Source organism: Triturus cristatus, chromosome 10, assembly GCF_964204655.1.
Source record: "Triturus cristatus chromosome 10, aTriCri1.1, whole genome shotgun sequence".
Lineage (NCBI taxonomy): Eukaryota > Metazoa > Chordata > Amphibia > Caudata > Salamandridae > Triturus > Triturus cristatus.
This window is the reverse complement of record NC_140593.1, coordinates 494,399,961-494,412,080: the sequence shown is the minus strand read 5'-3', so window position 1 is coordinate 494,412,080 and position 12,120 is coordinate 494,399,961. Positions and strand designations below refer to the sequence as shown.

The 12,120-nt window shown below is 47.8% G+C and overlaps 1 protein-coding gene across 5 annotated transcripts in view; it reads left to right on the top strand.

The window, feature by feature from the left end:
* ZMYND11 (zinc finger MYND-type containing 11) overlaps positions 1–12,120 on the top strand; it is a 785,443-nt gene that overhangs the window by 289,019 nt on the left and 484,304 nt on the right. For all 5 annotated transcript variants that reach the window (XM_085631939.1, XM_085631940.1, XM_085631942.1 and 2 more), the window contains one exon: positions 1,174–1,333. In XM_085631939.1, coding sequence (XP_085488065.1) covers positions 1,174–1,333 — 160 coding nt within the window. The remainder of the gene's footprint in view (positions 1–1,173; positions 1,334–12,120) is intronic.

The window sequence follows — 12,120 nt, the reverse complement described above, 5'->3', positions numbered from 1 at the left end:
CAACGAACCAAAGTCCTATCTCGCTCTTGCTCAGAGGATTCCCTTCATAGGGGCCCACAGCAGGTCAGGGACAGTCAGGATATGCTCCTGAGCTTTCAGGCTTAATCCTGGTTTCCAGCATGGATTGTTCGAAGGCTTCTTGGACTTCATGTCTCATACATCCCTGTGGTCACTCTTGCCCTTTAGCACATGGAGATGTTGCAGTAGAATTTCTGCTTTGAGTGGGCAGAAAACAGGGCTGCCTGTTAGACAGTGTCTGTATTTTGAAGGAAACAGCCCAGGTCCTTCTTTGGTAGCAGGTGGACACCAACCTGTCATGTGGCAGGTCATTCTTCATGCCCCATGCATTGTTCCCTGGAAATCAGGGTTCTTGACTCCCCAGTATAGTAAAAGCTCTGCAGTCCTCCCTCTCATCAATTGCAAGGAGACCGGTTCAGGCCCTGATTGACAACCCAACCGTCATGTGGTATTGTACCAAGCAGAGTAGTGTGGATTCTTGAACCTTGTGCCCGGAAGCACTCCGCCTTTGGACATGAGTGGGGAATCTCCCTAGTGGACAACTATTTGACTGGATTGCACAACGCCAGGGTGGATGAGTTTAGATGTCAACTGGCAAACCATAAATAGCATCTTCGTCGTGGCGTATTACAGGTCTTCATCCTCAAATGGAGCATGCCCTGCCTTTTCATCACCACAGAGAATGAATAGTGTCATGATTACTGTGCACTATAGTTTCCACCTGGAGGAACCCTTGTGGACGCATTTTGGTCTTTAGTGGGGACTGAGCTCATGTTTGAATTTCACCGCTACCTCTCCTGCCATGCTTTATGAAGATGATCAGGGCGGGCCAGGCTCAGATCATCTACAGCTCCAGCTTGGGCCAGGAGAGTGTGGAAAATGGTACTTCTGGAGGCAGTGTGAGGCCACCACGAAGTCCAGTGAAGCACCATACCGACGCATGAGTACCCACTCATAGAAGCGATTGCTTGAAAAAATCCAGATTCAATTGGCCGGTGGGTATATTCAAAGGGTCCCAAATACTTAGTTAGATTATACACCAGAAAGAGCATTATTGAAGGTAAGTAACTTGTTCTTTGCTGCCATTACTGTCCCTGTAGGGATCATTTTATAGCCTGTGCCAAGCCTCCTATGAGTTTTTTGCTTTCTTTACAGGTATATGACAAGAGTCCATAGTATGCATCCAAAAGAGATCGCACGACAACTAAGCTTAGCAGTGAAGGATGGTCTTATTGTTGAAACTCTTACTGTGGGCTGCAAGGGGTCAAAGGCTGGTATTGAGCAGGAAGGATACTGGTTGCCAGGGGATGAGCTTGTAAGTATTATTTTAAGCTAAATAAAATCACATATCACTAATTATATTGCATCTATTTCTATGTAGTACCATCTGTAGTGATCCAACCAATATGTAGAAATATATATATATATATATGTGTGTGTGTGTGTGTGTGTGTGTGTGTATATATATATATATATATATGTATGTATATACGTTACTACTAGATGTCAAACATTTTGAACAACTTTAATCTTGAGCTTTTTTGATGTACCTGCATTATTAGTGTGCATTACAAATGTACTGAGGCACAAAACTGTAGGTTGTTGCACATTTTCAAGAAGTGTTCTTTTAAGGTATAGTGATGTGAAGTAACATGCAATTTCAAAACGTTAGACCCTTTTGAAAGATTAGATTGGTGGTGATGTCTTTTTGGATTCAATAAGTTGTCTTACAAGCTTGATTTGGCAGGCTGCTTGAAGTCCATTTTCCTTATTTCTAGTCTAGAGAGTTTGTTTTTCTCAGTGTCTTATGTGTAAATTTTCTTATCTGACTTTATCTCTGGTATTTTTAATATAACAATAACATAGCCCATGTTCTCTGCACCTCAATATTAAGCATTGCTTTTCTGTAAAAGTCAAATTCATTTAACCACAGGCTTCATTCATACAATGAAATACCCAATGCAATGTTGTTAACGTTTTAAACAAAAATGTTTTATTGTCTATAATATTGACAATATTATTTTTCATGTGTTTCTCAATTTGAAAGTGAGCAAATTGTTCTATATAAATCACTTCTCATTGGCATTTTTCAGAAAAGCAGCATTTCACTTGTGAAATATTCCACAGATTAGCTCTCTCTGCACTATTGTTCCACAAGGCAACTTGAAGCAGTTAGAACACTGGTCAATCTTCATGTGATTTAGTTTCAACCATTAGGCAGATGTACTGTTTGCGTTGTAGTAAATCAACACAGTGATTTTCAATTTACTTTCTTCACCCCTTTTAATGGGTTGTTGAAAGAAATGTGAGCCCAATTAAAGCAATTGCATGCAGAATTTATTGTGATTAAATCTGGTGATCTTGCCAGAAGTAGAGAAGCTTGATTATTTTTGTTGCAGGGTTGATACCCCAGGGTTGATTTAGGCAGCTTCTTTTACTAGAAGATTATTTATTTGCATTCAGACTCCTTAATCAAACCTCTACTAGTGAGATGACAATGGAAACCTTTAAAACGGACTACCCCAACACGAACAGGCACCAGTGGCTTATATTAAATGTGCTAATGTGCCACTTTCTTGGTACTGTTCACACCTCTGTTTATTTGCAACCTCATAAGTAGATCTTCACAACCTTCTTCTTGTGAATTTGTCAACTCGCATGCTATCAGTGTCTAAATGTGTGCCAGTTGGAAATGCAAATCTACCATTTTAAGCAACCTTCCATCTTCAGAGTTCCTCTTTCTCAGTCAATGCTGTGTATAAATGCTGCATTCGGGTACATTTGACAAATTGTAACGCCCTGAACGTCTCAGGATCGTTTAACAGACACGATAATGAGAACGCAACCACTTGTGAAGGTTTAGTTATTTTAATGAAGGCAAAAATAATACAAGGAATAAACAAAGGTTATAGCCACTGGAATCCTCCAGGGTAAGTACGTTACCAGCCCACAGCACGGATGGTCCTAACCGTCCTCTGCATATACGCCGATCCCGGCGTATGCCAACAGAGGGCAGAAATGAAATGGCCGACAATGCCAATCGGTAGGCTGTGAGGGGCATGAAGAGTGATGGGGAGAATCGAGGAGTCAGGGAAACACCCAGCCGGGGTCTCTACCTGAAGGGAGCAGCCGCTCAACCTCTTCCTCAGACTGCACCGGGACGCGGAGTCACCTCCTGGTGATGCGTCACCGATACCCCAATCACAAGCAAAGAAGACTGAACCGAGAGCAGCCGCTCGATCGATCCTGTGGACTTCCGAGTCTGGAACGCGGCAAACACCTCCTGGTGTGCGTTACAGCTGGCAGTCCCTGTATCTCTGGTCGGGCTGGGAGTTACGACTCCAACCAGCAAAAGCGCCACTGCGCTTTGACTCAGCCGAGTCAAAAGGCGAAGCTCAATGGTTATCCGGTAGAGCTTCCGGGTCCTTCACAGGTGACGATGGGGCAAGACACGGCCCAGGGAGTAACGACTCGACCTACCTCCGTTCTTGCCTTACTGGAGCACCACTCCGGAACACTGCACTTCACTAAGCAGGTACGTCGGTGTAGACACAATATCCGACAGCGTTGTACCTCCCGGTTCCTCCCTTTATAGGGCGTGTTTTCTTTGAGTTATGTAACAGCTCTCCTGTTTACATAAGGGCGTGTTTTCCTTGAGTTATGTAACAGCTCTCCTGTTTACATAAGGGCGTGTTTTCCTTGAGTTATGTAACAGCTCTCCTGTTTACATAAGGGCGTGTTTTCCTTGAGTTATGTAACAGCTCTCCTGTTTACATAACCTCTCAACCGCTAAGCATCCTGGGAGATGTCCGTTTTCGCTGGTTACCGTTTTCCTCCCCTCGCATGACAGGAATTCTTGACACAAATGATCTATTTTTATGTCTAATCACCCATGTTTGGTGCTCACTGCAATTACGACAAGGTTTTAAATAAAAATATTTTATTACTCATTGTTGTGATTGGTTTAAATACTAATATGTAGACTCAATGTGAAGCCACCACAGACCCCTTTCCCCCCTTCATGGAGCACCTAAACTTCCAACTCCAAACAAACAACAAAACCACAGTCCGATGCGACCTCGCCTACAGATTTCTGGGACCCCGCCCTCCCTTGTGCAATGCCATCCCTGACTTTATCGCTCCTATCGCCATCAACTTGAGAACACCAACACCAACATGGCTGACCTTCTAGAAAGTATGGCCTACCTCGGACTCGAGCAACTGGTCACAGACCCTACCCACATCGCAGGACACACACTGAACCCTATCTTTGCAGCCAGAAACAGAGTTAAATACACCCACACTGAAGAGCTCACCTGGACTGACCACCACTGCATACGCTTCATCTCAGAACCCCTCTACACCCCTACCTTCACTGCCAGCGAAACATGGCACAGCTGGTACAAGGTATCAGAACAGCTCTGGACCAATGCCCGTAACGCCCACCTACCCACTACCACTGACTACACAGAACAAGCAGTAGACAACTTCACAAACAGGATCACAGCAAGTGCTGATGAAGTCCTCCTGAAAACCTACCAACCCCAAGAAACGAACACGACACCCCTACTGGTTCACGGAAGAACTAAAACCCCAGAAACTTCACTGCAGACCGAATGAGAGGAGATGGCGCGCCAGTAAGATCCTGAAGGACCGAATACGCTTCAAAGGAGCTCTCCATTAAAAGTAATGGGGTAACCCAGTGACCCTCAGAACCTGGGCATGTATATAAAGCAAAAATAATGGTTCTGTTGGGAGTACGCTCAGTTTAACTGACATTAAATGTTTTTAGATGAATGTTGGATTTTTTACTTAATCACTTTTATACACACACACACAGAGATAAGTAATTTGAAAAAACTGAGAGATCAATTTCCTTTTTAAACTGTATTTAGCTCCACATATATATGAAAACTGTACAGGACTGACCAAAAAACATATAAATCACAACGTATATAATGACCAACAATGCATAATGACATGACAATTGACATACATTACATCAGACTGAATAAACATAAACTTAAACAAAAATGTGTTTTAAATGAAGTTGATCCAAAGTAAATTGCATATGACACCACAGTAATTATCTTCTGTTTTGGAATGATGAGATTGCATGGACCAATCTGATGAACAACGTCGACGTTTCGACCCTAGATTAATGTGCGAGTTTGTACGCATCAATGGCGGGTCTTCCTCAGGACAATAATCTAAATGTCAGCCTGAAAGTTCGAAAAAATTAATTAATCAATCGTACTGTCACATCTGATGAATTCGATGGACTTTAATCTTCGTCTGTTCGATATCAATTCTTAGGAGTTGAGCAGTCACGAGTCAAGTGACGGTGCCGTCAAAACGATCACCGAAATTTGGAGCGCAAAAAATCAGCTTCCAGTTCTCGACGTGCCGGACAGGAAATGTTCGAGAAAAAGGAGCTCTCAACTGCTACCACCACCTCCTGAAAAACGAGAAGACCACCGTAGCCACCCACATCAATGACCGCTCCGACAATTCCAGGAACTCTTAAACATAGTCACGGAATTCACCACCCCTTCGGCAACACCCTCGCAGATCTCTGCAACGCCCTAGCAGACTTTTCCCACAACAAAATTAATACCATCTACCAAGACTTGACACCCCAAACCCCTGCCGCTGACAGCACCAACTTCCTCATGCCGACAGACGCCACCCACACCAGCTCACCTTGTGGAACCCCCTCACCAAAAAGGAAACCGCGACCATCATGAGATCCATCCACTCTGGAGCCTCTGCAGACCCCTGCCATCAACACACTTTCAATCTCAGCAATCAACTCATCAGCAGAGAACTCACCAAGGTCCTCAACTCCTCGATCACCACTGCCCACTTCCCACGAATTTGAAAACAATCTGTTGTGAAGCCTTTGCTGTAGAAGTCATCCACGAACAAAGGAGAACTCAAGAACTACCGTCCCATCTCTTTGCTCCCCTTTCTATCCAAGGTCATCAAGAAGTCAAACAACCTCCAGATCACCAGACATTGTAGAATCATGACCTCCTGGACCCCTCACAATCTGGCTCAGAGAAATCACAGCAACAAGACTGCGCTAGTCGCAGCCACAGATGACATCCGAATGCTGCTAGACCAGGGAGAAACAGTTGCCCTCATCCTACTCGAACTCTCAGCAGCTTTCAACACACCACATCCCACCACACACTGATCAACAACCTCCACCAGATCGGAATCCAAGGAGCAGCCCTCAAGTGGATCGCGCACACCACAGGAAAAACGCAGAAAATCATCCTCTCTCCCTACTCCTCGCTTCCTAAGAACATCACCTGCGGGGTGACTCAAGGATCATCCCTTAGCCCATTCCTATTTAAAACATACATGACCCCCCTGGCCCACATCATCAAAAGCAACGGACTCCACATCATCTTCTACACCGACGACCCCCAACTCATTCTCTCTCTGACTAACAATCCAAGATCCATCAAAGACAAATTCCAAAGATGCATGAAATGTGTTGCTGACTGGATGAACAACAACTATCTCAAACTCAACACCGACAAGACAAATGTACCCATCTTTGGGAAAGGCAAGGAAACGCACTGGAAAAATGAATGGCGGCCCCAAGCTGTGCCTAAATCCTGATACCTACCGAACATGCCCAGAACCTCGGCATCATCCTCAACAGCCAGCTATTCATGAAAAAGCAAGTCCGTGCCGCATCCACCGCCTGCTTCTTCACGCTCCACATGCTTAGGAAGGTTTTCAGATTGCTCCCAACCAACACCCGGTCACAGGCAGACTCGACTATGGCAACTCCCTCTACTTAAGAATATTAGCTCAACTCATGAAGAAGCTCCAGACAATCCAGAACACAGCGGCCAGGCTCATCCTCGACCTTTCCAGATGGACGCACATAACCCCTCACCTCAGGAAACTTCACCGGCTGCCATTCATAAAGAGATGCTAGTACAAGCTACTCGCCCATGCATATAAGGCATTGCACAACAAAGGACCTGCATACCTCAACCAATGCGTAACCTTTCACCAGCCCACCAGGAAACTCCTATCCAGATCCCTCGCCCTAGCTGCTATTCGTCTCATTCGCCGGGCAAATAGTGGAGGCTGCTCCTTCTCCCATCTGGCAGCCAAGACTTGGAACGACCTCCCCGTGCACCTCCGAGACTCACCATCGCTCCAGCAATTCAGGAAGGACCTCAAACCATGGACGTCCAACCAATAAAAGAACAGGCAGAATTATCCGACAGCGCCTCGAGACCCTCACGGGTGAAGCAGCTGCGCTCTACAAATCTTGATTGATTGATTGTAATTTGAGCCAAAACATTTTTTCACCTGTCAGCAAATTGCAGAGATGGGCAAATCTCTAAGTACTAAACATGAGGGTCTATTATTAAAATGTATCAAGTTATACATTGATATTAAAAAGGATGCCCGAACGGACTGAAAAGAAATCTACATAAATGTATGTATTAAAATGGCAAATCTTTATGTATATGTTTTACTTCCTATAGGGAACAAATACATTTTACCAAAGACATTCATGTTGGTCTTACCATCTCTTAGAATAGAATGCCTCACATTTGAGTTGTCTTTTGTTACGAGCTACAAGAATGGGAGGCTAAGATATCAGTCATAGTTATAATTTGATTTGTTAGGCAGTGTAAGCTGAAAATGTACTACTTCCAGCCTGCTAGTGCTAGAATATGGTTCAGAAGTGGTAAAATTGGTTATATTGAAAACTCAGTGAGAAGGGGCTCAGGCTACTTATTGAAAATCATTGGGTGAAACAGAACATAAATGTTTGTCAGCTAAGCCCAAGCAAAGAAGATAATAAGCATAGAATCTGGGAGTCACTGTTCCAAGCGTTTACAGCACATCCTGTTAGACGAGGACGTTGGTGACTATGTAAGATAGTATTATGAACTCAATAGAAATTGATTTCCTCCCAGCAGAGCTAAGTGGGTACCTTCTAGAGGATTGTGTTACTTGGCTGTAAAAAGGGTTTCCTGTTCACCAAGGAAGGCACAGTTCTGAGAGAGTATGCTGAATTTGAGTACTCTGTGAAAACCAGGCCAAGTGAGGCTCTGAAGCAAATGGAGGTTGACCTCCAACATGACACTGCACTCTGATTTGTTTAGAGGGTGCCTCTTTGGATAGAGTGACTTTCATTGAATAGATCTGCAATGAGAATCCAAAGTACAGTGTTTTTGATTCACTGTATTACTGTATCACTGTCACTGTTTTCCATATTTTCTCCTTGTGCCCGATTTTCCGCCTGTTTCTTTCCCGCCGCTGTTTCCCTGCGGCCCCGCACGCCCATTCGCTACCCCACTCCCGCCTCCCAGCTGCTCCTCCCTCCCACCTCCCCTCATATGGCGGCCGCGCGCAGCGGGCATGCCGCTGACGTGCTGAAGGCTCGCCTAAGGCAAGCCCGTCTGCACCCGTCTGCGCCTGGACCGCGCCCAGCGCCAGAACCCCTGGCCCCCGCGAACGCCACGACACCCGATGCTACGACATTGCCAGCTCCCTCCACGCACTCAACACCGGACGATCACACACCTGCTTCCCGGCCGCCCCGAAACGTACGCAAGGACCCTTCACCTGCTGGAACTGCAGCTTCACCAGCACCCATTCCGCAAATCCACCCACCGGTAAAGATCCTAACCACCTCAGATGCATCCTTCTCAACACCCGCTCCACCCGCAGTTGAACTCTGGGACCTACTCGACTCAACCTCCCCAGACGTCGCCTTCCTGACGGAGACCTGGCTGAATGCCTCCTCGGCACCAGACATCGCCATAGCCAACCCGGACAGCTACAAGATCACCCGCAGGGACCGCAGCAACGGAGTAAGGGGAGGAATCGCCATCGTCCACAGGAACCCTCTGAGTCTCGACCAACACCGACGACACCCTCCACGCCGCCGAACACCTACACTTCCAGATCTACACCGATCCCAACACCACCCTCAGAGGAACCCTCGTCTACAGACCCCCCGGACCCCGACCGCAGTTCAGCGTCTCCATTGCTGACTTCGTCAGTACACACGCCCTCGCCTCCACAGACTACATCCTTCTCGGGGACCTGAACTTCCACCTCGAGAACAACGACCGCAACTCCACCACCCTGATCGACAACCTCGCAAACCTCTGACTCAGACAACTCGTTGCAACGCCCAGCCTCTCCACCGGTCACACGCTTGACCCCGTCTTCTCCGCAAGCTCCCACGTCTCCTTCAAATACACCACCGAACTCTACTGGACCGACCATCACTGCATTCACCTCGCCCTCCAGAAATCCACCATGCACCACCACACCCAACAGATCCCCCGTCGCTGCTGGGGAAAAGTCACTGAAGACCAGCTAACCACCACCCGCCGACCCCACCGACCCCGACACCGCCGCCCGCAACCTCAGACAATGGATCGACGACTGCACCAACACACTCGCCCGTTCAAGAAAACCCTCCAACAGACACACCAGCAAGAAAGCCAGCTGGTTCACTGAAGACCTCCAGGCCTCCAAGCAAACCTGACGAAAGCTAGAAAAGAAATGGCACTGGGAACACACACCAGACAGCTACGCAGCCCACAAGAACGCCACCCGCAGGCACCACCACCTCATCAGATCCGCCAAAAGGGCCTCCTTCAGAGACCGCTTAGACAACAACGCGCTCAACAGCAAAGAGCTCTTCAACATCGTGAAGGAACTCACCAACCCCAGCTCCAACACCAACGACGTTCCACCCTCGCAAGACCTGTGCGACTCCCTTGCCACCTTCTTCCATCGCAAGATCGCAGACATCCACGACCACTTCAACATTACGACCGCCCAGACAACCACCGAGACCTCCAGCCCCACCGACCCCCTGCTCACCAGGACCAACATTGATGACGACCCCATCAAAAATCATGAACACCATCCACTCCGGATCCCCGTCTGACCCGTGCCCACACCACATCTTCAACAAAGCCAGCGCCACCATCGCACCCCATCTCCGGAAAGCCATCAACATCTCCTTCGAGACAGCCACCTTCCAGGAGAGCTGGAAGCACGCTGAGACTCCACGCCTTACTCAAGAAACCCAAGGCTGACCCCAAGGACCTCAAGAACTTCCGGCCCATCTCCCTGCTTCCGTTTCCGGCGAAGGTCATCGAGAAGACCGTCAACAGACAACTGACCTGCTACCTCGAGGAGAACAGCATCCTGGACACGTCCCAGTCTGGGTTCTGCAGAAACCACAGCACCCAAACTGCCCTCATCGCCGCCACTGATTACATCAGGGCACTGCTGGACAATGGAGAAACCGCGGCCCTCATCCTCCTGGACCTGTCAGCCGCCTTCGACACCGTCTGCCACCGCACCCTTCGCACACGCCTCCACGATGCTGGGATCCAAGACAAGGCTCTGGACTGGACCACCTCCTTCCTCTCCGGCAGAACCCAGAGCGTCCGCCTCCCCCTTTCCGCTCCGAAGCCACCAAGATCATCTGTGGCGGACCCCAGGGCTCATCCCTCAGTCCGACACTGTTCAACATCTACATGGCACCGCTCGCCCACGTTGCCCGACTGCATGACCTCAACATCATCGCCTATGCCGACGACACCCATCTGATCCTCTCCCTCACCAAGGACCCCCTCACCGCAAAAACCAACCTCCTCGAAGGAATGAAAGCCGTAGCTGAGTGGATGAAGAACAGCCGACTGAAGCTAAACTCGGACAAGACGGAAGTCCTCATCCTCGGCTTCACCCCCTTGGCCTGGGTCGACTCCTGGTGGCCAACCGCACTGGGAACACCCACCTACCACTCACGCAACCTAGGGTTCATCCTCGACTCTACTCTCTCCATGACCAAGCAGGTCAACGTCGTCTCGACCTCCTGCTTCTGCACCCTCCGCATGCTCCACAAGATCTACAGGTGGATCCCCACCGAAAGTAGAAAAACGGTCACCCAGGCCCTCGTCAGCAGCAGGTTGGAATACGGTAACGCCCTCTACGCAGGAGCCTCGGCCAAACTCCTGAAACGACTTCATCGCATTCAAAATGCCTCCTCTCGCCTGACCCTCGACATCCCTCGCCGTAGCCACATCACACCCCACCTGTGAGACCTGCACTGGCTCCCCGTCAACAAAAGGATCACCGTCAAGCTCCTCACCCACGCACACAAGGCACTGCACGACACCGGACCAGCCTACCTCAACAGATGACTCAACTTCTACACCCCCAACCGCCAGCTCCGCCCCTCCGACCTCGCCCCAGTCCCCCGCATCCAAAGAGCGACCTCCGGCGGCAGATCGTTATACCACCTCACCGCCAAGATCTGGAATACCCTTCCCATCCTCCTACGGCAGACCCAGGACCTGCTAACCTTCAGAAGACTCCTCAAGACCTGCCTGTTAGAGCAGTAGCAGCATCCCGCCTCCCCGCCAGCGCCTTGAGAGCCTTGCGGGTAAGTAGTGTGCTTTACAAATGTCTTGATTGATTGATTGGTTTTATTCTGAACTCCATTGCATGAACCTTCAACACTGATAGTCCACTATGTTGAAGTCATTATGCTAGGATCTGTGATTACCCAATGATGCTCACATGTGACAGTTAAAGCATCTGAGGCGTCAAATTCACCTGTTTGTATATTAGTTATAGGGTTTTTAGTCTACATACCTCTGAATACAGCATCCGCCACTTGTAATTACCATAAAAAATACAAGTGATTGGAACTTTGTTAATCTCCCCACACTAAAAGGAGTAATGCATACAGTAAAGCAGCACAGGGTCCCATTTTCCAAAGTGCAACAGAAATATAACTGACCAGTAGAGTTTCTGATAACTTCAATCACTTAAAACCTTTTCCTCATCACCAAATACAACTCACTTAACAGTTCCAGCATGTCATGTGTTGGCTTAAAGGTAGCTTTGCCAGGACTACCAAGTTTACATTAGGTAGATAAAGGGTAGCTTGTGAAAAGGATTGCAGAAATATGACCTTCATAAAATCGTACTTTGTAAAAAAAAGAAAAACAATAAAAAAGATTGAACTGAGTAACAACTTTTATTAAATTGGATTGTTAGCTGACGGGGGTAAAACGCTACTCA